General features: G+C 37.8%; 2 protein-coding genes and 1 long non-coding RNA gene across 3 annotated transcripts; 2 read left to right on the forward strand and 1 right to left on the reverse strand.

The window, feature by feature from the left end:
- Positions 1-333: 333 nt before the first annotated feature.
- LOC122345711 (RNA polymerase II elongation factor ELL2-like) lies at positions 334-9,267 on the forward strand. Its single transcript, XM_043240123.1, is given in 9 exon segments — positions 334-727; positions 1,786-1,910; positions 3,979-4,102; positions 4,436-4,583; positions 4,586-4,876; positions 5,890-5,953; positions 6,274-6,445; positions 6,857-6,901; positions 7,493-9,267. Coding segments are annotated over 9 exon segments (1,359 nt in total). The 5' UTR covers positions 334-448; the 3' UTR covers positions 7,604-9,267.
- Positions 9,268-10,212: 945 nt separating this feature from the next.
- Positions 10,213-13,039, reverse strand: LOC122344636 (peroxisomal membrane protein 11A-like). The gene is made up of 3 exons (XM_043238158.1): positions 12,621-13,039; positions 12,384-12,499; positions 10,213-11,563 (listed from the first exon to the last, which is right to left on the reverse strand). The coding sequence occupies exons 1-3, from the start codon at positions 12,674-12,676 to the stop codon at positions 10,995-10,997; spliced, it is 741 nt and encodes a 246-aa protein (XP_043094093.1). The 5' UTR covers positions 12,677-13,039; the 3' UTR covers positions 10,213-10,994.
- Positions 13,040-13,479: 440 nt separating this feature from the next.
- Positions 13,480-19,443, forward strand: LOC122344883. The gene is made up of 3 exons (XR_006250943.1): positions 13,480-13,622; positions 18,532-18,563; positions 19,014-19,443. It is a non-coding gene; the product is annotated as an uncharacterized LOC122344883 (long non-coding RNA).
- The last annotated feature ends 5,833 nt before the right edge of the window (positions 19,444-25,276 follow it).

Genomic DNA, 25,276 nt, shown 5'->3' on the forward strand with positions numbered 1-25,276 from the left:
AGATTCAGAGTGCATATCCGGAGAATGGGTCACACGAGTGCTTGCAGAGGCTGTCGTGTTTACTCAAAGCTGCATTTCTAAAGTGGTCCGGCGCTTGCTGTTTACACTACTGTATGTGTGACAGTCATTTGTCACAGCCCCAGCGCTCACCCCTTCTCTGTTATGCGTGTGGCTAATTTCACCTCAGGGTGGCTCGGTTTTGTTTTGCGTAACAAGAGCTCGGGGATTTGAGCGGCCCCAGAAGTTCTGTGCTATTTGCAGAGCTCTCGGTTTATTTTCAGTGCTGAGGAGGCAGTAGAGTTGGGCAATAATCTTTCAGCCCGTTTTATGTCACTTAGCATAGTCTGAGCTTGTTTTGAAGGCTATGAAATGCGTAAAGAAATAACGCAAGGCGATTTTTCCTTTTTTGCTTTCGTAGTCGTTTTGCTTTACAGACCAGGCGAGTCTAATGAAAATCATTAGTGATGTTTTTTTTTTCTTCTCAGGTAAATGTGTGAAGATTAAGAAGAAACAGGGCCTGCCTACCAGCTTTGACAACACTAATAGGCATTCGCCCAGCAACAAGAGGAACGGTACACCTGGCTTGGTGGCCCACAGGCCTTTGAAAGAACGAGTCATTCATGTTCTGGCCTTAAAGCCCTACAGCAAGCCAGAACTACTGCTCTGGCTGGAGAAGGAGAAAGCCAGCCCCAAGGACAAGGCCGACTTGAATGCTGTGCTGGATGAGGTAAAACACAAATGCATGCAAATGCACAACAAGTTAAATATATATAATGTACATGAATGCAAAAGATTTGTTTTGTTTTGTCTTTTTGTTTTATATCAGTGCTATTTAGTATAATTTAATGTCTTGTGACATTAAATGTATTATATTATTTTATATTATTACGTTACTTCATAAGCTAGGTAAAGATTGTTTAATGCATTTTGACTCGCAAAAAAGTAGTTCATAAGAGTCATTTGTATGCGAATCATAATCATGACCCTCTGTTGTTATTGCATGCTGTCTGAAGATGTAAGGCCTACAGGATCATAACTGACCAAACTATGTATCAAACCTTTTCCGACCGTTGCTCATGGAGGCTAGATTTTAAATTGTTGCAGATTTTTTTTGTCACTTTTGTGTGACCGTTGTAGTCTGGAGCCCCGTTGTTGAGTTTAAACTGTCAGCGTTTGATCTGCACCAGTGGCAAGTTTTTTTTTTTTTTTTTTTCTTTAATCTCTCCCATCAGCCCTACTTCAGGAAACACAGTTCAGTACTCAGCCTGTCCAGATAATACAGTTTATGTCCAGAACTGCTTCTCTATTGCATTTGGGCAGACAAAATGGTTATGGCAGATTTTGTCAGTAGGTTTATTTGCTGAATGTTTCCTGTTGCGTTTACATTCAGGAGTTCCTGCACAGTCAACAAGGGGAGGTTGCGGTGCTAGCACTAACAATTAGCCTTCTGCCATAATGATATTTGGAGAATGGATCGTGATTTGAGTTGTGTGGGGTTCATATCCTATTTGTAAAGTGCTCCACAGAACGTCCTGTGCTGTGATGCCTTTATGCTTTCTGTCTGAATTTAATTATTGTCCTCTGCATGTATCTAAGAATGTCCTTAAAAGGCCTATCATACATTTATTTCTCTCTCATAAAAAAATCAAGTTTCTTAAATATCAATATTTCTTAAAAAAGATGCTGACTCCAGTAAGGAAGTATAGTTTACTTAAGTGGGTTTGTGAATAGAGGACCGTTTCTCATTAGGAGACTAATTCTGTTGTGCTGTATGTTTCCTTTCAGGTGGCTAAACTCAATCCCAAAGACCACAGCTTTACCCTGAAGGATGATTTCTACAGACATGTGCGGAGAGACTGGCCCGGCTATGTCGAGGAAGAGCGGCAACTCATTCAAAGGGTGTTGGCAAGGTACATGCAGTATTCACAGTTCTCACATCATCTCTTTTATCTTTTTATGAATATGTATTGTCTTTTTAGTGTGTCAGATTAAAAAAATCTTTACATTACAATACTTTGCTCTGCTTTATTCCAACCTTTTTTTGTCTTGAATAGACCCATTAGTAAGGTTCAAGTACCCTTTCGATTATTTTAATTATAAAAATAAAAAAAAAAAAAAAAAAAAAAAAAAATATATATATATATATATATATATATATATATATATATATATATATATATATATATATATATATATATATATATATATATATATATATATATAAAACAGCTGTCATTTTAAATATCATTAAATTCAGTGTTCGCCCATCTTAAGTAGTTAACGCCTAAGTAATATTGCTACTATGATTTATTTTATTTTTATTATGGTATACGTTTTAGTTCAGTTTTTTTTTTTTTTTTTTTTGTTTTTATTTTAATTTTATTTTTATTAGTGCTTCAACTCAACTTTCAGTTAGATGCCTAGGAAAATAAAAAAACATTAATTTATATATATATATATATATATATATATATTTCATTTTATAAATACATATATACTTAGAGACATTCTCAACATTCATAACTGTAGTATTTCCCAATGTTTTTGGACTAAGACAGGCTGGTGACATTTGGTACAGTATTGTCATCCAGGCCTTGCCCCCGCAGTCTGCTGAGATGATGTGTTTTGGAGGCCTTGTTAAGTATGCGTTTTAGCCCAGATGATGTGGTTAATAGGCCTGTCTGAGCAGGAAGCCGTGCGATTCACTGTGCTGTTGAGTGGAATTATGCTGAAAGCTTCTGTGCAGCCACATTCAGTCCCGGAACAATAGGAGAATAAACGGCAGCCATCCTGCCAAATACGATCTTGGCAACCCTGTTTTTGGGAGGTTTTCTGCACTCCGCCTAACTGACTGCATGCTTGAGTTTCTTCACCTCTGCCTCTCGATTTTTATGTGCACTGCCAATCTAAAGTATCCTAATGGGATAGATCAAGATGATCTTGCAATAAACCCCAGAACGGGACTTGCACAACATGGCGTGTTTGCAGAATAAATCCGTAAAGTGCCATCATTAAGAAAGAAACTGAAGCAACATTACGCCGGTCTTCAGTGTCACGTGATCTTTCAGAAATAATTCTAATTTGCTGATTTGAGAAACAAACCAAGAAACATTTCTTACTATAATCAATGTTGAAAACCATTCTAATATTTCTGTTGAACTCACAATGCATTTTAAGGACCCCTTCAATAGAAAGTTTAAAAAGAACTGCATTTCTAGCATATAGAGATATATTTTGCAACAATGTTAATAACATATCTGATCGATTGAATTGATTTGTTTGTGTGTGTCTATATATATATATATATATATATATATATATATATATATATATATATATATATATATATATATATATATATCCTAAATATGTGTGTATTTACATATACATAATAAACAAACACAGTTTACGTAAACAAAAACCTTTATTTTAGATGTGATCAAAGTTTTACATTGTTTTTAGTAGTTTAGTACTTCAGGTTTGTCAGGGCACTGAAGCAAGTCTCTCGTGAAGAACGATCCTCCGTGTGATGAAAAAGCAGCTCTATGAGAGGAAGGAGCTGTAGGAAGCAGATTGCCAGAGGAAAGTTCCAGCGGAGTAGGAATGTCTCTGGCACCATTGTTCTCGTCACTGGACATTAGCAAGGCTTTTGCCAGTCCCACTGCAGATGTTATCAGCTACCCGGAAATGCTAAACTAGACTAACATCCCCGGCTCTCCGACCGAACGAATGTTGCGCAAGTGTATAATGTTTTTACACCGCAGTCAAACCCGATTAACACTAATGCAATTCTTAGACCTCGACCCTTAGCTTTACATTTCTTCCCGTTTAGTTCCTCCATTTCCTGCAAGTGCAACAGCTATCTGGATCTGGGAAGTTGATCTCCGCTTGGGACGGTTCACGGATTTGTTTCAGATTTTAATTGGCAAAGGTTTCCCGATGGCAATTTGACGGCGTCTCACTCTCTTGATATTCCAGAAAACTCCAGCCTCTCAGCAGCAGCAGCAGCAGCCAGTTGAAAAGCCTCCAGTCCAGCCATTCATTCCACAAAACCTCAGGGGATTCTCCATCCCAGCTCAGCCCTGTCAAGAATCTCTCCATGGTAAATACGCACCTATAAAAAGAAGCGATACTTTTCCTACATCTCATCTTAAAGCTTGTTGCACGCTGTAGTATCTATGCAATGGACTGCAGTTTCTTGTGTGCACTAAAACAGGTTTGTGATTGATATACCTGAGATTAGAATAAGAGCCTCTTTTTTTGTTTTTTTTTTCTTGTGAAGATCATGTTTGGCGCCGTCTGCTCTTTATTTATGGAGATGCTGGAGGCGCTTCGGTCGCTGCTGTTTGCAGGAGCCAATTAAGCTGCCGGTCCACAGCATTGCCGCTTTCCATCTGCAAAGTTTGTGAAATCTCCCTTCTTTCTTTCCTCCCAGAAACGCCCAGTGCCTTCCGACCATCCAGAAAGTCAGACGCCGAAAAAGCAACGTTTATTAGACCAGAGCATGCCCTCGCAATCTCCTTCCAACGGACATCTCGGCTCCTCCGTGAGCCGTAGCTCTTCCACTCACGGAAACGCGCAAGTTTGCAAAGGAGCAGCGGCGTGGCTCAGCAGAGCCCCGATGGTCTTTACCAGCGGCACAAGCTCGCGGAGTCCAACAGCGTACCCAAACCAGAACAGCCGGAACCAGCGCAGCAGCCGTCGTCCAGCCCCAAACACCCACGAACTGAACCAGAAATCTGCACTGAACAGCAGCTCGCAAACGGCCAGCACAAAAAGAAGTCCAAGAAGCATAAAGAAAAGGAGAGGGAGAGATTAAAACCTGAGTGGGTCGAGACCAGCCCGGACCTCAAACAGAACCAGGAAAATATTAATGGTGGGTTCAAATTTGGTCGCACTGGTATATTTCCAGCAATAGCCAAAAATACATTGTATGGTCAAAATGATCGTTTATGCCAAAAATCATTAGGATATTAAGTAAAGATTGTGTTCCGTGAAGATATTTGTTACATTTCTACCATTAACGTATCAAAATAATAACGTGCATTGTTCAGAACTTTTATTGAAATAAATTTAAAGGCGATTTTCTCAATATTTTAGATTTAAAAACAATTCGGCACCCTCGGGTTCCAGATTTTCTTTATCGGGGTTTCTTAATAACATACATATTTTCAACTTTTAAACAACATTGAAAAGTACAAAAAAAAATAAAAAATAACAAGCAGCCCTAACTCCAAAACACAAAACGTTTCTTTTAAATTCAACTAATATTTTAGTTTTTGCAGCATCAACAGAATGACCAAAAAAAAAAAAAAAAAAAAAAAAAAAGTGTATATAAGTGGAATGTTGAATACTAATTGTATAATTACGAGTAATACATTACAATTGATAATTAGTTACAATTATTACATTTTCTATTTGTTGGCCTATTTGCATGTTTTGATGCTGAATAACTACTGTGCTGTAAAAGAAAACCCATCCCGTGTTAGCTCTGCCATCTCAGAAGTGGCTCACTGTGAGACGCTTTCATCTGAAGTGAAGTGATGGCAAAACAGGTTTGGACTTGTCGAGCAATTCAGGAAATATTCCTGCATGTTTGCGTGCGTGCGAGGTGACTGCTCGTCTGCGCCCTTCCCTAGCGCCGGGGTGGATGATTAACTTCACCAACAGCTGGCTGACCCACTGTAAAACGTGCAGAGCCCACTTTGACCGTCGCCTCGAGCTAGACGTCTTGTCAGGCAGCCTTTGTTGGCGACGAGCGCCCTCCACGTCCCTTATCGCAAGATTGGATAAATGACTCCCATCAACCCGGCCAGCATGGCGCTTTGATATGTTTGCGTAGCGAGATTACATAAAAGCTCTTTATCATTCTCGCCTGTGTTTGTGCAGACCATGGACGACCCAACACACCTGTCACCCGTGCCTCGCCCGATGACCTGCCTGACTATTTATTGTAAGTAAGACCAGATTTTTGGTTTATTGTACTGCTTTGCGCTTCTGCAATTACAAGGTGGAGATTGTCCGCTGATGATTAAGGAGCAGAACGTGCGTAAGAACTCAAGTTAAAATATAGAACGATTGTTTGCGTTAAATGTATTTGAGCGTTTTAAAGGAACTGGTGGTTTCAGACAAACAACCCAAGAATGAGAACACGCAATTATTTTTAACATGTAGCGCCACCTACTGGTATCTCTTGGGATTCCGCCCAGCCACTCGAATTATTGCTATTGTTAAAATGGTGTAGTTCATTCAAGGAATTTTTTTTTTCTCCAGAAAATACAACGCTATTACAGGCTCTGAGCAGCGGCAGAGATACAAAGAGGATTTTTGTGCGGAATATGACGAGTACAGGGACCTTCATGAACGCATAGGGAAAGTCACAGAGATGTTTGTTCAGCTGGGATCCAAGATAAAGACGCTGTCTCCCGGGACACACAAGTATAAGGTATGGGAAAATACATCATAGAAACTACTGTTAAAGAGACTTGTACTTAAGAATGTTTCTTTAAATTGAGCAAAGGTGACATTTATACGTTTATGATGTTACAGAAAAAACTTCCCAAAACTGCTTTAGAACTTTTATTTATCATATAGTCCTAAAACATGTCTTCCTGTTGACGGATGGATGGATAGACAGAGAGTCAGATAGAGTGATTCTAATGAGGACTGTTCTTATTGAGCATCAAATGATTTCTGAAGGGTCATGTGACGCTGAAGACTGGTATAATGGCTTAAAGGTTACATGTAGAAATGTGTCTTTGTTTTACAAGATAATGCTTTAGAACACGTTATATAACAGTTACATAATGCATAATGTCAGAGGTTTTTAGATTAATATGATTTTTTTTTGTTCTAGGTAATGGAAGATCAAATAATGGAGAAGTATAGGAAGTATAAGAAGGTAAGAGAATTGTATTATGTGTTCATAATTGTATTATGTCGGTAGTGTTTGAATTTGACATTTTGCATAACTATGAACCCTGTTTACGTAAACTGTTATAAATTCTTAAAACTCCATAATTATTTCAGTTTTTATCTATTATAATATTTATACATTTTTCAGTAGGCTTTTGCATTTAATATTAATATATACAAATTTTTTTATATTTGTTTAAATTTATGAGTTTTAGTAATTTTACTTCTTATTGTTTCAATTAGAGGGCAAGGCAACTTTTCAAATTTTCATTAGTTTTCATAAGTTTAAGTTTTTCCATTTAATATTTACGTTTTCTTTAGCTTTATTTCAGCTCATGAAAACCGTTTTAATAATATCTAATCATGTCCCTTGCACTACACCTTCTTGCTCTCATATTCTCTATGCCTGTGCTACACTGCACATGATTTGTATTGAACCTTCCGTCCAGCAGATGTCGCCATTGACAGCTAATAATATTTCAGTTACAGACAAACGACTGTTACAAAGCTAAAGCAAGAAATCGGTACTGATGCCCGGCTCTAATGCGTACATTTTTTTTTTTTTTTGTCTCCGCAGAAGTTTCCAGGCTACCGGGAAGAAAAGAAGCGCTGCGAATATCTCCATCAGAAACTGTCACACATCAAAGGCCTGATTCTGGACTATGACCGCACACAAGCACCCTCCTAGTGCCAGCCGTTCCACTCTCCTCCTCCTCCTCCTCCTCCAAACGACTCCTCAGTGGAAATAAACCAGGACCAAATGTCTGTTAAGCAGGACAAGGCATTTCCACGAGGAGGTTCCTCCACACGAACTGTGGGTAAACGGTGTGGAGGCTGAGGATCTAAGCCCAAACTATCAAACAAAGGCCAAGACCTCCGACTAGTGACTTAAGCCCTTTAAAGTAAACTTTTTTTATTTTTTTTTTTATTTGTTCGTTTGTTTGTTCGTGTAAAAAGTGAGGAATTGGTTAGCCTTGGGACACAACATAAGCCAAAATATAATTTTTTTTTCTTCCCTACCCAAATGCAGCATATGTGTAACAGTTGCCCGTGATCTTCTAACCTGGGCTCCGAGCTCTGACTTTCAGGGCCGTGGGCCGCTTTTATGGTACAATCATAAAGCCTGGACGATGAGAGATGATTATCTGTACTGTGCTCGGTCTGTCAGTGATTTATCAGAGAACTTAAGCACAGTTTCTATTTTGATATTTTACTGAATGTATATTTGTACACTTGTAAGATCTCGACATCTATAATAGAGCGTTTAATCACTGGATAGAATAAGGGAAACCTGGAAGGTGGACCTACCAAACTCTGTAGAGTACGAGGTGCAATCCGTCATATGAGCGTCCGTCAGACTCTTAACTAGACGAGACCTTCCTCTTTTGTGTGTAGCTGCACGGTGAGCTCTGGGATGCAAATTTAATCTTGATTTCCTTTAGCCAATCGTGTAATGAGAGGAAAGGTGCTTAAGCTTGACAGTTCAAAATCGATAAAGTGATAATTTTCTCATGATTTTTGTGTCCAGGGTCCAGTGCTCAAACCACTACAGCACACTGTGTCCTTAAATAATGATGTTTATAACATTATTATTATTATTATTGCTATTATTATTATTATTTGGACACTAAACAGCAGAAACAATCATGTTTTGAAGCACATTAATTTTCTTTTATCTTTTTTAAAAATAAAAATGTATTGATTTAATAGAAAAAAAAAAAGAAGCAAACAATTCTTTACCCGATCTATTGGATATGTTACAGGAAATTTGGCGTATTTATTTTTATTGAGGCTTAATTTCTTGAAGTTTGAATGAACTCTGCGTTCTTTCCTTTAAAGCATGAAGGAGACCTTCATAGACCGCGTCAGGCTTTCTCTGAATCCTGATTTTCGTTCGGGTCCTGTTTTATGTGAATGAAAGTATAGGGTATGTCTGTTTTCCCAGAATGTAGTACTTGATGGAGGATCTCATTGGTCTTCTGCTTTACGTAACGATCCGGCGCAAACACCAAGCGTTATAAAAGCAGAGACTTTCCAAAGTCTTTCCAAAGTCCCTCTTATGTCCGTGTCATTCCTGTTCATGCCCATAGCTTCATGTACATTATGGAAGTATTTTTGTGTCACTTTTGCGCTTTGACATTTCTCTTGTGGAGACTGCTGATCTGTTATTTATGTCACTACAGTGTTAGTTCCTCTAATCCTTGATCCTGATTTGTTATCTGGCTGGAACACTGATAGATTTGCCAAAATAGCATTTCTCTTTATATTGTTAACAGTTTGTTTCATTCTTTCATGGGGCAACTTCATGTATTGATGTAGATGCCTTAAATAAACTGGACCACATTAACTTAATACAATGAAAATGTCTTCTGATTTGACTCAGTTAGCGAACTGTTGTTACATTGCTTTCTTTTTATGGGCACTTACTACTTTGAGTTAAATGTCTTTTCGGCTCATTTTTATCTGTAAACTAAAACCACAATACGATCGGATATTGTTTACTTGAACGGTTTATAGTGATTTTCCTTGATTTATAGCGATCATCCTTGTTCCCTTGTTAGTGGAGACTTTTAAGTGAGCAGAGCATTATTTAGTCGTCACTCGTCAAAGGGAGCAATGTAATTTCCTCCATTATCTTCACCTGAACATCTAAAAATAAAAGTCAGCTTAAAATAATGCAGTGTAATAGTGTAATACTAAAGCAGCACTAGTTTAGAAGTCTCTCACACCCTGATGATCCTAACACAAAGTTTCAAGTAAACTAGCACAGCTCTATTTTTTATTTCCAGTCCTGAATGTGGATGAATAAAGCTTTCAAGTCAGCGTGAAATAGAAATTTAATTCAGCTATTTTCTTCATGCATGTTGTTGATCTTAATGCGATTCTACAGTTTATTCATTATGTTTAGTTACATTTTGACTTTAAAGGGGTGATGAACTTTGTCCGGTGCGAGTTCTTTTCATTATGTGATCTCCATCGCTTTGTCAGTTATTACAGATTTTATACGTAGTTGGCACTTACGCAGTTTTAACCATCTATGTAGGCTGTTAAAACTCACAAAACAGGACAGAAAATAACTTTTTATGCAAAAATCTGCAGACCTCAGAGACCCGTCCAAATAAAAAAATAGTTGAGACCTTTAAATCTAGTCTAGGTTCGTGGTGTAGTAGTAGTGAGTTTAAAACTAAACCAGTACAAACGGTCAATAATAATACCATTTTAAATCTGTGCAATGTGAGGACAAACTATTGAAATTCTATCTTTGAAGACAAGTGAGAAATAGACCAAAACCTTTTCAACGGTGCATAAAAAAATCCTTTATTAAAAGTTCACAGTTTGTTTTAAAGCAGTTTGAGCTGACAAGCAAATATGTCGAATCGGAATGTAATAACTTATCTTTTGTCATGAGAAACCAAAATTGAAAAAAAAAAAAAAAAAAAAAAAAAACCCCAACAAAACTCTGTCTGGCACCTAAAAATCAAACGCACATCTGTAAACAACTACGGATCTGTCAGAACGAGGTAGAATATCTAATTTCACAGATGGTTTTCCATGTAGAAGAGACTAAATATTAAGCACATATCTCAGGAAGTTGAGCATCTGCTATCACAAAAGAGCATCTTTTTGTTGGAAAGTTCAAAATGCATTTTTATGAACCCGCGTGTTTCAGTATCCTCAGTACCAAAGTGACATGATCTCTATTAAAACTACAAATACTGCATTATATACAGATGGTATTATTTCACTAAGGCTACATAATATAACAGATACAGCAAGGCACTCTATTTAATGAAAGTGTACACAGCATGCGTTCAAACCCACACTGTAAAATCTTATCTAAATGACGCTATTATTTTTTATTATTATGTTGTGCAGAACAGCCCTGCAGGTGCGCTGCTGCATTATGGGTATGCGCTGCTCTCCTGTCTCCCTTTATACTATTAAATCGATCCCTTTAAAAAAAGCAAGTTCAACAGTAGTCTAATCCCACACTAAAACGAATTCAAAACATCTGTTAGAAAAGTTTTCTTATGCAAGACATTTTGGATGTTCCTAAAGCCTTTTCCTCATTCCCCAAATCACGGCTTGATCTTGAGGCCGGGCCTCAAAACTGACAATATGCCCAAAATAGAAGAAACGAGGCCACAGAAGCCCACCACCCCTGCATTTGTTTGGTAAATGCCCAGTTTGTCGAGCGGAATGAAAAGGTCGCAGACGTTTTTAACGGTATCGAGAGCCACAGACGGTTCGTTTCTGAGGCTCTCGAGGAGAAGGAAGAGGAACGCGTCGAGCTGAGGCACGATGACGCAGGCCACGTCCGGGCTTTCGTTGAGGTGCTGCTCCATTTTTTGCTTGAAGTGTCGTTCCCGGGACTTCTGCACCATGAGCTGGATGATCACATAGACGTCTCTGGTTAGATTCGTGACCAAGGACAGGAAATAGAAGCGAGTGGAGTTCAAGCTCCAGCGCTCTTTGTCGATGTCTTGTATCAGCCCGATACTTCTGGCCCAGAGTACGTTGTCACAGATGAAATACAAGGCACGGTTGAGATTGGTAAAAGTAAGGCAAAAGCGCAAAATGGGGTCAGAAATGTGAAGAGTGCTCTTGGCCGCATGGATCGAGTTGACGGTGTTCCCAAGCCTGAAAACTGAAAAATGAAGAGCAGATACATTCCTGATATTATCCTTTCTGTGGGGTGTGTATTTTTATGTTATATATATATATATATAAACTTATGTAAAGTCCATATTCCCAAAACCATACAAGTTAACAAGTGCACTAACACTCAAATCAAATACTTGATATTTTCATATTTTATTTATTCCATTAGTAGCCCTTCTTTAATCAGTCATCAGTAAGTAATCATCATCACATACTTGGCAATATCCCAAATGAAACTAATAATAATTATTACTAATTACTAATAATTATTTGATACACTCCTGCGCCTGCTGTAGTCATGTTTAATCTTATTAGTTAGACCGCTAGTCTAGGTAAGTCAGTTTTATTTGTATAGCACTTTTCACAAGTACCATTTCAAAGCAACTATACACAAAATCATGATTTGAATTTTTGTAATGTTTTATAGTCAGGTTTAGCGAATTAATATAGTATATTTTGCACTGATATAAACAATCAAGTTCCATGTCGTTTTATGAGTGTACACCGAATGTATGCAGGTAAAGTTGCATATACTTATATGTGTTCAACTTTGCATACAGAGATATGCAATAATATAGTTTATATTTTGTTACAATCCCCATTCGATGTTAAACAATGGAGAGAAAAAGAAGGAAACCTTGTCAATAATTAAACGTTTCTATACTGATAGGACCGTATGCACTAGAGAATGTAAATATCTGACATAAACCGCAAGAGTAATGCTGGAACAGTAAGTACTGACAAAGAAACGAGAGAAGTTTTGTTTTGTATGTGATTGTTATGTAACAGCAAACGCTCATTCTTACGCTTCCGCCCCGAACTCATATTGGACTCCAGAAACTGCAGCTTTTTCACCAGCTCTTTTCTCTTCGCTTCATTTCTCAGCAGGTATTTCGCCAGAGCACATGCATATTGGGTTGCTCTAAAGCAAGCAAGCAAACAAACAAAACCAAACGTTCAGACGTAGTCCAGCTCGTCTTTACGGAGGCATTTCAATCCGATATCGATTTGACGGATTGCAAGTTTTGATGATACACACTGACCTGAATATACGGTCCCTTCCTTGACTTTGGTTACTGAAGCTGATGAAAGTTTCCATGTGGCTGCAACAGAACGCGGTTCTTCCAGGAATAAATTACCAAGAGCTCAACAGGCAACGCATGCTCGAAGTTAAAAGCTCGTGTTAGACTTGTCACTATTTTGTCAAATCCACACGGTCCTGCTGGGCTGTGGGAATCGAGGTGAAAGTTCAGGCAACATACAAAACACGCGTCGGAACCAAAGAACAAACTTCGCACCCCTTTTAGTAAATCATTATTGTGTCGCGCTTACAAAACAAATGACCTATTTCGCAATTATAAGAGATTTAGAGAGTATGACATTATGTCGAAAAAAGCTAAAACAGACAGTGGGATAGGCAATAGAACATTCGACTCGTTTTCCGGAATCGATTCTTTTGAACAGTTCTTTTAAAAACGTTCCATTTTACGTCATGAAGACATTGCGTCATCACGCGGTCCCTGCGTTCAAGTCTATTAATGTTGTGTAATAAAACATACGTGTGCGCACTGCGTTATTAAAAAGCCTGTTTATTGCCATTTTGTTTGTTATAGTTATGAATCCAGCTAAAGATGCAAAATATTTCCAGACAGTACTTTTTATTTGTGATATTTATTCTGTCGCCCAAAACTAAAAGTGTCGCCTCCTTGTTCTGAACTGTTCGTAAACAAATGGTTTATGGCTCTTTGAAGCTGTTTCTTTGAAAAGATCCGACTCAAATGAACGACTCATTCACGTAAACATTTATTTATTAATGTTCCCAACGCAGTCTACATTTCAAGATGAATGTTTAAGTTATATTAATAATATATTAATAATATTAATAATATTTTTAAGTGGTAACGTTAATTATAAAAGTGGGAGCTCGAGTTTTAAATCGGATGTTTTTGGATGACGGACAAGTCACAGTGTGTACTTCCTGATTTAACTGGCCAATGACTGGCTCGGGATTGGAGAACGGAAATATACCTGGAATAGAATTACAGGTTAGTACCAGTTTCTTATGATACTGTTATCAGCTGCATGTAAATTCAGTATTGACTAATTTGTATTTTTTTTGTGGCTGCCAAGTGTGATAATGCATTTGACTTGCGGAACAATTATTTTATGGTCTGTATTTATATGGTGATTTTTGCTGCTAGGCAAGTCAAACAAAATTTCCCGCATGTGCATTTTAAATAGTGGGAATTTTTAAATGGTTGAACGTTGGCATAACTCTCTCAGCAATAAATCCAAAGTCAAGGACTGGATGGGACCGTAAAAATCTTTTTAGCAACTGTGCGTGTCAAGAAGAAGTTTTTTTTTTTTTTTTTTTACAGGAAACGCATCGTAAAGAAGGGCCTTGACAGTCCAGCTGAGATTATCAGGCATAGCCTACTTTCTATTTTTATGCATGATGCTACATGACGATGTGAACTGCTCCCATGTGATTACAGAGTAGTTAGACTGCCTTTTGGAAAGGCAGACATTGATTTGTGCTTTTATAATTCGAATTTATAATTTTGAATTCAATAGCATCTGCCTATTATTGTGTATCGAAACAAAAAAGATAATAGAGTTCACATTTATTATCATCTATCACTATGGAAAAGGCTTTTGCTATCAGCATAGAAATTCATAGGTTTGGAAGTGTGATGCCTTTGAAAACAGATAGTGAATATTCATTTTACTGTAATTCACACTTCTCATTTCTACACAAAGATGATATAGACTGTAAAATTTAAATAAATATAAATTATTTAAATATAAAATAAATAATCTACATTATATTTGGTTAATCCATTTGATGTGATCTACATGTACATCTACAATGATATTTTATTATTATTATTATTATTATTATTATTATTATTATTATTATTATTTCTGATGTACAGCCTGAAAGAGAATATTTGAAATTGGAGAAGTTACTTTTTATTAAGGTAGTGGTCATGTTTGCTTGTTGACCTTGAGGCCAAAATTATATGATTGAAGCCAGAGTTCGTTCATCCCAAAATTAAAAAGTATACCCTCAAGCCATCTGATATGTAGAAGAGTCACTTGAAATCAGCTGCTCACTAATGTTTCCTCTGCAGTGAATGGATGCCGTCACAATGAGTACAGCTGATAAAAACATAGCAGTAATCCACAAATAATCAACACGACTCATTTACCATCTTATGAAGTGGAAAAGCTGTTTGTTTATGAGAAACCAATTAATCAAGACGTTGACTTCGCTTCCGGCTAAAACTTCTCGATCCATAGTATTGCATTCTCCAGGGAAAATCAATAATTTACAAGGGAAAACATTACAAAACAACTCTAAAAGTATGGTAATAGATTTTGTTCTGAGAGGACAACGTGGGATGAGCTTTTTCCACTAGAAGACTTACTATAAGGTTATGGATGGATTGTAGGCCAGAAATAAAGTTTTACAGATAAAATGTCTTAATGATGGATGCAACGTTCGCAGCACTTTACTTCACAAGACACGAATTCATGTACTGGAACTGTGCTGATCTCTTACTGTGGTGGTTTTTTTTTCTTCTTTGAGCTTTTGTTCTGGCGGCACCCATTTACTACAGAGGTCAATAAATTGGTCGATTGAATGCTGAATCTCTCTAAATCTGTTCTTATGAAAAAATAAAATCTATATTTTGAAAAACGTGGGATCAGTTTAACACATCCCCTGCAGGGGCACTGCTTATTCAACAATGAGGCTCGATGTCTGTCTGAGACAATATTTAGTGACTTCTCATCCCAAAAAAAAAAAAACCTTCTTTGCACACACTGACCAAACATACCTCAATCATAAATTCAACCACCTCAAGGCTACAATATGGCATTTGCAAAGGCAGTTCAGTTAAAAGGCCGACCAAATTAAATATGCAGTGACATTTTTATCACTTTTATGATATCACATAGTATTTCTATCATATTATGCATTCTCAGTTGTTTCAGGCTATATTGATGCTATGAAATGGTTTTGGACAAAAAAAAAAAAAAATCCGATGTGGCAGCTGATTTACATACATGTATATATTACACGACATTGGCTCAGGTATTCCTGGAGCAGCTGAAGGTTATTGAGGAAAGCACAGATGGTTCACCCAAGAATACAGTGTTCTTGAAACCTTTTTTTTTTTTTTTTTTTTTTTTTTTTTGAAAAACAATAGATTAACCAATGCATTTCCAGCTGTCGCTGTGTAGACCATAACATTAAATCCTTGGTTATTGGCCGAGCTGTTTTGACGTATTTTAAACTTGTCACAGACGCTTCATTTCACACATTTTGAGTTATGACTGACATCAAGGTGTTTTGCTGAGTTCGCTGTTTACAGAAACATATTTTACTCACTTGATGAAACAAGTTACGCTAGAACCATTTTTTATGAGCGAGAATGAATGTGAAATGAAAACAAAGAATCTCGCTTTGTTATTGGAAATATTGATCGAAGCAAGAGTTATTTTAAACATGCCTGGAGGCGAGTAAAACTAAATGATATTTTCCTCCTTTATCCTTCATCCGACAGGAGGTTATTTTGAGTTCTTTTCAAAAGGGTTGCTAGGTGCAGTACATAATGCTCTGATAGTAAGAATGAAGATGATATGTGTTTGGAATGCACTCAAATCTCTTACGGATTTATAAGAAGCTGTTTTAGCTATGTTTTAGTACGCTTGTAATGTTTATGACTCTAAAACACAGCGCACTGCAAAATGTAAGTTCTTTAAACTCCTGGGGAAAAAAATAACAATAAGGCAAATCTTTCGTTTTAATACAACCAGAATGATTAAGGTTAAAGATGCATGTAAATTGTGGGTTTTTTTGTTTGTTTGTTTGTTTGTTAGTTTTTTGTTGTTGTTATATTTTGCTTCCTTTTAGAACTGGCAGGGTGTTTTGCTGCTGCACTTAAACCTTATTTTATCATTTAGTTCTACTTTTATGGATGCTTGGTAAAGAGAAATATGCATATTTGTTTGTTTATCTGCTTTGATTTGTATAAGGAGGGCTGTATTTCATCTGATACAATACAAATGGGTACAGCAATAATACATTTAGTTATGTGTATCAAAATGTATAAAATGCATTTTGTTTTTTTTACCTGCATATTTGTTAGATTTGTGGGGAATAACAGGTAAAATAGCTCATTTATATTTCATGTTATTCTAACATTTATTTAGTTAGTTTTTTCATATTGCATGTACAGTGATTTATTCTAACCTCAAAAGATATATCATTTAAAAAATGTATATATATATTATTTCATTTTTATTTTCAAATTTTATTTGTTTGTCTGTTTTTTTTTTCTTCTTTTCCCCACACTCTCAGATTCATATCACATGAGGCTGGTCATTATTCCAACCTCAAAAGATATATCATTTAGAAAGCAAGCCTTTCATGTTTATATATTGAGGCTACCCAAAGCCCTCTAAAAGAAACAACTGTTGAACAAGTTGCATCAAACAGAAATGCATTCAAGCTGTGTGTTGAAATGAAAGAGACAAAGCCATTCATAGAGCTTTGTTTTGGTCAAAAGATAATAATTTTACAAAATCCGCCTTTTCTTGTTTTTCTTTTTGTCCAGCTTCAGTGGCTTTCAGGGCTAGAATATATTACCATTGTTGTTTTATGTGGCTATAAAAAAATACTATGAAATAAACACTTCTATCTCTTAGTTGAAATCTGTTTGCAAAATAATGTATTTAAATATTTAAATATTACAGTATGTGTATAATAGCCTATCAGTAACATTACTTTTGGGATGAGAGTGACTTGAGAGTAAAGGTGATATGCATCATTCACAAAATGAAATCTCTGCGTTTCACACTGTATTCATTTTTCTTTTTTGAAGTTTACAGTGATGAATAATGTATTTTGTCCCTCTCTCCAAGGAGCCTACAGTACATATCAATGAAGTGTGAGACTATATGCCAGCAAAGCTTTAAAAAAAAAAAAAAAAAAAAAAACTGTGCTATCAATTTCAATCACGCAAATAACCTCAATGCCTGTTTCTTGCTAGTTTAACGCTGTTCAGACACACAATATGAATTTAAAACTGACTTTTGTAAGCTAAAATATTACGGCTATTGCAGGCATTATTTACCCTATACTTTTCCAGGACTGGCTATTATGCAAATAAAGATCCAGGATACATGTTTACCATAGATCATAGCTTTGACACTTCTTTGATCAGCACCTTTTATCAGATATTCAACCAATTTTGCCTCATGCCAGAGAAAGCTTACCGTAAAGAGATCGTTAAAGTTAAGTAAGGAGCAAAAACCTTCCAAACTCAGGGCCTGAGTGATTGCAGACTAGCTTTTTTGTTTGGGTAATGTTCATTTGACAGTTTAAAGAGCTGAACACACGAGTCCCCTCTAATACCAGAAATTAGTAGCCAGTAAGGGCCTTTGGCACCTGCACAATCGATACAAAAACACTCAATTAAAACATGCCTGTGGATGCAAAAATATCTTAGACATATTCTAGGAAATCTATGATTGTTGAATAGATAAATTGATGAACCTGCCAGCATCCCAGCAGGATAGGACAAGTGAGATTTGCACTAACAATAATGGAAACGGTTTTGCTACACATTAGTATTAGGCCATATAGGCAAGTTTATATCCTGTTGCTGTAAATGTAATATTCATAAATACCGTCCTGTAATTTGTGTGTGACTTTGTATTTCTCTCGGTTATGACAGGTGGCAGGTATATCGAGCTATTATGTGCATTACTGCACCTGAGTGCCAAAAGATGGCCATTGATTTCTAGTCAACACAAAACAATTGTGATGTGTGAGGAACATTTAATCAAAAAAAAAAAAAAAGTGAATATTTGATTAAATATCTGTGATATATAAACCATAGAACTTGATCCACAACTAAACTATTCCTCATTTAATGTTTTCAGGCAAAAGAGACAGAGAAGGGGATGCTGTAAATGTGAGTGGAATCTAAAGCTTTCACAAGATACTGTGTGTGTGTGTGTACATATATAAAACATACAGTGCATTGCATATATATGTGATTTCAGCTTTTATTTCTTCGCGAAAGGTCATGTTAAATGTGTGAAAATACGTTTAAAGAAAATGTGCGGTGTTGAATTCATTTGAATATTCATGTCACTTACAAAACTGGATGATATGCTTCAAGGTTACTCTTAATGCCATTCTTGGCACAGAAATGCAAAACGATTTTGTAAATTTGCCAAAACACAACCTTTCAAAAGGAGCAAAAAGCAATTGTACTGCTCTTGTCCACTAAAGGGCTTTTTATTTGCCTTTAAAGCTATCAACTGACTAAAGAACATATGAAGTATTGCTTATGAATAGCTGGATTAGTTAAAATAATATGAGATGATTTGAATCCAAATTCCGTTCTTGTGCTTTTCAGGTTCAGTTCCAGGGCAAACTGTTCAAGGAATTTTAATACAGCAGGTACAGACGATACAGTCACTGTTTAATTCTCCTTTTATAATCATTTTTTAAGTGCACAGTTTGTTTTTTCTATGGGAATCATTTATTCTGAGAACTGCATTTCTTTACATTTCCCTGGATGAAAGGGCATTGTAATTCAAAGCAAGCCACAGAATCACGTGAGCAAAGCTTTAGTATCCAGCCGGTTTTTTTTCCAGATAACTGCCTGAACTTCTGTAGGAGTTGTATAGACTAAGCTGCTGGCTTTGCATTTGACATTTTGTAGCAGAGTGTTTGTGTTCTGTACATAGTTTTCACAAGTTTTATTTTTTTTTGCTGAAGGTATTCATGAATCACTGATTAAACTTATATTTATGTATTTAAAAGCATGTGCTTTCTGTTTTGTAGCTTATATTTTAAAGGAATTAATGCACATTATTTTATGGAGATAAGCTTTATTGGTTCACTTGGTTATTCGGTTTCTAATACTATGCACTTTGGAAAACATATTGAAAAAAATGAAACTGAATTTTAAATGGTTAAAAGAATAGGTCACCAATGGAAATCCTCTGCAGTGAATAGGTGCCATCAAAATAACAAACTGCTGAAAAAAAACAAATTTATATAACAAATTGTTCCTCTTTGGGAACTTGAGCTGCATTATATATATATATATATATATATATATATATATATATATATATATATATATATATATATATATATATATATATATATATATATTGTGATTGAGTCGGCTGCCCCTCCTCTTTATTGTCACCATCACCCCGTCCTTTGTTCGCCGCCCTTCACCAGGCTCCCGGACGGGAGTGGGTGTGTTCGAGAGGAGGGGCGTGGTATTGCCAGGTCTGGCGGCGTGTGACGAGGCACACCTGAAGGGATTTAGCCTTGTCACCGCCGCGCCGTTAAATGCCCTGCGCGCCTCTCCTCGGGAGACCGGTCTCTTCCCCCGTGCATGCACGCTGGTGTCCTCGTGGGTCCAGGAAGGGTGCGTGAAGGAGCTCGTCCCGCCGCTAGACAAGCGCGTCGTGGGACCCCGTACAGTCCAGGCGACGACTGCACCCGGATACGGCTGACGGGCCAGGATGCCGAGCCGTTAAATCCCCTAAATCTCTGACGACCGGAGGAAAGAAGCGACGGAGATGCCGCGGAAGAAGCCGCCGCCTCGCGCCCGAACAGGAGAGAGGAGCGCGTGCGACCGCCGGACTCCGCCCCTTACCTGGACCCTGCCCCCCTGGAACACTACCTGACCTTCCACAATCCCAGAAGCACAACGAGGGCACCAGTTTCCCCTTTTATTTGGACACTTTTCCCCTTGGACACTTTATTTTGTACTATTTTTGTTAATAAAAGCCTCTCCGAGGCCTGACGCCACGCCCACTGTGTCTGTCGCTGGCTCCTCCCGTCACAATATATATAATATGGATCGGGGACATCTCCACCTGTATTCCTTGATACAGCATGTTCTCTCAGTTCGGAAGCCCGCACTGCCCACTACTCCCCTCCTCTGAGTAGGAGCTTGAAAAATGCTTTGGCTATGAACTTTTCTTCCCGAGGGAGGAATTTTTGGTTGGAGGCTTTTAGCAGGAGGCAGGTCTGTGGACTATCATTCTCGTTAAACAATCTTCAGTTAAAATGTCCTGATGCTTTTGGCCAAGACTTTTGAGAGCTCTGTACATCATATTACACGGTGCCTGTCTCTCCTCAGTGTCCTCAGGAGATCAGTTGTATCCTGCCGGTGAGCTGTTCCAGAGAAACAATCTAGCCACTCTGGGAATACCAGAAGCCTGTCTTGAGAGACTGGTTCCCTTAGTAGATTATTAGCTACTGCCAAATATGTTTCAGTTGGTCCTGCTCATTGCCCCACCCTGGTGGGCCCAGAGCCTGGCTCTGGTTATAGAACAGGAAGTAAACACTCTTTTGAGGGAGGTGGTACCTCCTCATCTAAAAGAATCCGGGTTCTACCGCCGGTACTTCCAAAAGTAGATGGAGGGCTAAGGCACATTTTAGATCTTAGATAGGTGAACCACCCAGTCATAAGGCAGAAGATCCTCAAGCAGGCCGTGTCTCAAATCAGTCTGAGGACTGGTTTGTCGTAATAGATATAAAAGAGCTTCCACGTCTTCTGAGTGTCACACCGAGCCGTACATGTCTTAGACATATGGAAGAAACCTTGGTTCCTGTCTCAGGGCCCAGTGCTGAGAGCCCCGTGTAACGCTAGCGACAGACCTGTTCCTCACTGGTTAGGGAGCGGTAATGATTGGCCACTCAGCCTGTGGAGCGGTTGCCATCTCACGAGGCACATCAGCTGCCTGGAGATGCTGGCCATTTTTCGAGCACTGAAACACTTCCTCCAAGATCTAAGAGATCACCATGTGTTGTTGCGCACAACAGCACATTGGTGATTTCTTATGTAAACCACCAAGGATGTCTGCATTCGCGCCCCTTGTACAAGCTGGCGCACCAGATCCTTGTGTGGACCCAGGATAGACTCCTTTCACTGAGAGCCGTCTCCATTCTGGAGAATGGATGCTTCACCACAAGGTTGTGGAACCGATTTGGAGAGTGTTTTATCGGGCAGAGGTGGACACCTTTGTGACTTGAGAGAATGCCCAATGTCCCCTTTGGTTTTCTGTAGTTTATCCAGCTCCAATGGGGCTGGATGCCATGGTTCAGATGTGGCCAAGGCTTCGTCTGTACACCATTATTCAAATCATTCTGCCCCTGGGAGTTCTGGAGAGAGTATGCTGGGAAGCAGTCTGTCTACTTGTAGCACCATTCTGGCCGGGCTGAGTATGGTTCTCGAACCTGATTTCCCTCCTAGTTAGCTCTCTATTTGTGATTCCCATCAGGAGGGCTCTCCTCTCACAGGCAGGGGGCATCATGGTGCACTCTTGCCCAGAGTTATGGAAACTGTGGGTGTGGCAGCTGAGGTGGCACAACTCATAGCTGGCGGTCTCTCATCCAAAGTTGTTGAGACCATTCTCCAGTCCAGAGCTTTGTAAAAAAAAATTGTATGCTCCTGAAGTAAAGACTTTTCACGCCTGAACGACCCAGTTAACTGCTCAGTTGGTAGAGTTCTGGAGTTCCTGCAGGGTGAACCACTCCACAATTAGGATTTACATGGCGGACAGTGCGGCCTACCACACCCAACCTTGGTGGCTAGTTGGTGGGCATCTCCACGGGGCACTGAGACTGAGGCCTCCAGCCTGAAAAGTTTATGCTAGATGGTGGTGCAGGATGTTATTCCCTCCTATGTCACCCTCCTATGGCGTTGTGATTATATTATATTACAAATCATTGTATCAATGTCTTGTTCCCTCGAGAGACCACGGTTACAATATTAACCCTATTGTGTCCCTGTTACTGTCAAAAACATGTTAATGTAACAAACACCCTGAATGGCTATTAGGAAATCATCATACAATGTAGAGCTACTTGCATATTATCTTAGAACAAATAAAAATAATCATGTTGCATAAAGAAGTGTAAAACTTGCAATACAGTTGCATGTCTACACTTGCATTTGTAAAGTCCAGTTTTGGTATCAGAAATGGTCAAAAAGAAATATAGTCTGAACCATGGCATCCTTTCACTATAAACCAATCTTTTTGTTCATCTTCTGAGAGATGAAAGCTGTTTCAAGCAGTGCTGTGCATTACGGTCTTGAAAAAAGAAAGCAAACCAGGGGTGAGCGAGAAGTGAATGGTCCAAATGCACAATAGGAAAGGAACATTTACTGTACATTACAGTTCCTAGGTTGAGAAGCAAACACTCTCCATTGCTCACTGAACAATACACCCCAAACAACAATTTCATAAGCAATAAACAAGAAAACACTCTGAGAGGCTGGCTTTTTCTAAAATTGACAAATCAGAAGAAAAGAACATAAAGCTTGAATCAGGGTAAGTTTTAAACTGAATAATTTAATAAACATAGCTAGAATGCAAGTTTTCACAGCTGTCGTTTTAGCATTTATTCACAACGTAAATTCTACATATTGAGAAACTTAATGCATCCCAATAAATTAAAGCAATATCTCATCCACAATGAACAAAAATGCCAATCTCAAACCATACAAGATGTAGATGAGTTTGTAATGTAAAATATATTCTTCATCAAGACATATTTACATTACTCATTCACCATTGGATCCTCCGCAGTGAACGAGTGTTGTCAGTACGAAAGTTAACAAAGTTAACAAACAACCATTTTGTGTGCATAACTTTTATTAATCTGAATTCAAACCATCCCCTGTGCCTGCAACATGTCTACCATGTTTGATAGTTTATGGATCTTCACTGATTTCAAGTCCAGGTTCACCATTACAGGTTTAGCTCCAGCTTTTTTTGGATCTCTATTCTTGCCTTTTAGCCCTTGAGCAACACACGAAACCTCCGGTTGCTTGAGGGCAACTGCTGCTTATTTATTGTAAGTATTTTTGGATAAAAGCATTTGCTATAAGGGGTTCTAAAGATATCTAAAATGGTATCACAATCAGAATTCAGCACAGGAGATGTTCGCTGTAAAAAGATATACGTAAATACAAGCAGGAATATTGGTATCATATCAACATCTCGGTTAATAAGACATTCAAACACATAATGATGGTACAGAAACAGTGAATATCATATGATGAAATTATTCTAAATCGCTTGGGGGAGGTTGGTGAGTTTGTGCTGCTTCTTGAACATGTTATAACTTATACTTTTTTTCTCCACTGAGACATTCAACATGCATCTCTTTTTAGCTTCTCTTTAGAGTCTCTAGGGTCTGTTTTCAGTAAATAATTTAAAGCACACAATCAGAAGAATCTGACTTTACAAGGCTTTGGTATTTCTAAATGTACTGGTTTACTTTGTTTATGGGGATTGCAAATACATGAGATGAAGTTTTGTAAGCCATCAGATTAAAAACGAAACAATTATTGTCAATTGTTCTTTTTTTAATTGTTTGTCATCATATTCAGTTTTACAGCTTCAACAGCTCTCAACAAAAAATAAGGTATCTGCAAAAGTTTTCAATCTTTAAAAGAGCCTCTTGCAGAAATTACACTGGTTATGTCTTTTGGATATACACAAGTACCAGCATCAGGCGCTATTCAATAAAAAGCATCGTGAAAGATCTTTGCCAAATGGATGTCTGTTAAGCTTCTTGCCGTAGTACAGGCATCCTTTGACGTGTATCTTTTGAGTGTGTGGCTTCTTTTGTGCTTCCTTTTAAAAGCAGTACTCCTTATCTTTAAATGGCTGACCAATGCACCTTTACTCTGCTTCTAGTCTATTTCTTTGAAAATGCTAAAATCTGTGTTTTTCTGTGGCTTCTCTCACAATACTACTTCATTCAGGGTTTTTTCTTTTTTTTGAAACCCCTTCCAATTCCTGATAATAATGCCAACTGGGACATTCAGATACTTATTTTATCTCCAGCTTGTCGTTTAGATTAACACCTTGTACTGTGTTAACCCTTCACAGAACTCCGTTCTGAAAATGATTTACAAATAGAGGACAATTGTGTGGCAATTATGCTCCTTTTAGGGCAATTGCTTTTCATCTGTGTAAACTCTGTGACTGAGTAATTACGCAAAGTATTATAATTATGTGAAGTTCATCCTATAAAAGGAAAAAGCATTTGCTTCTATCATTTGATCTGTCATGGTGTTAGTAAAGCTTTCGTGACCCTCTGCCCTCCGATCAGTCTGCTGATGTAGACAGATAGCAGAAGGGCTCTCCAGCAGCTTTCTTATGTGTTTGAATCGCATCGCATTCAAAAAGGTGTTTTATGGTCTTTTAAAGACACATACAATAAGGAAACGCATGAAGTCAGGTTTTGGCTGTTAGTCTTAACAAAGAAAATGGTAGATGCCGTTATTTTTTTATATATTATTTCTTTATAAATGAATTATCAAAAAAGTATTTATCTTAAAAAAACTTAAAATTGATCTTTTCCTCTTCCACTGCCTTTCCTGTGTGCTGACAGTGCAGTTCTCCTCTCTTTTATTGAAGGGAGGGGTTAAAAATAAGAAGTGTATTGAACAGAAATTCGTAGTTCCATTTTTCTCAGGAGAAATGGAGTGCGAAAATAATATCAAATCAAAGTCTATAAATTTGAAGTAGATTCTTTTTGTGTAGAGTTGGAGAGTGAGTTTGCGGTGGACAAGAAATGCTCTTGTATGGTAGCTAACTTATTAATGAAAATAATAAAAATTCATAAAATTGT

The sequence above is a fragment of the Puntigrus tetrazona genome, chromosome 5, assembly GCF_018831695.1.
Source record: "Puntigrus tetrazona isolate hp1 chromosome 5, ASM1883169v1, whole genome shotgun sequence".
Taxonomy (NCBI): Eukaryota; Metazoa; Chordata; class Actinopteri; order Cypriniformes; family Cyprinidae; genus Puntigrus; species Puntigrus tetrazona.

Excerpts from the sequence above, each read along its gene's own strand:
- LOC122344636 (XM_043238158.1), bottom strand. The coding sequence starts at position 12,676 with ATGGAAACTTTCATCAGCTTCAGTAACCAAAGTCAAGGAAGGGACCGT. Across the intron at positions 12,500-12,620 it reads GGAAGGGACCGTATATTCAG|AGCAACCCAATATGCATGTG; the intron begins GTCAGTGTGTAT and ends TGCTTGCTTTAG. Across the intron at positions 11,564-12,383 it reads TATGAGTTCGGGGCGGAAGC|TTTTCAGGCTTGGGAACACC; the intron begins GTAAGAATGAGC and ends TTCATTTTTCAG.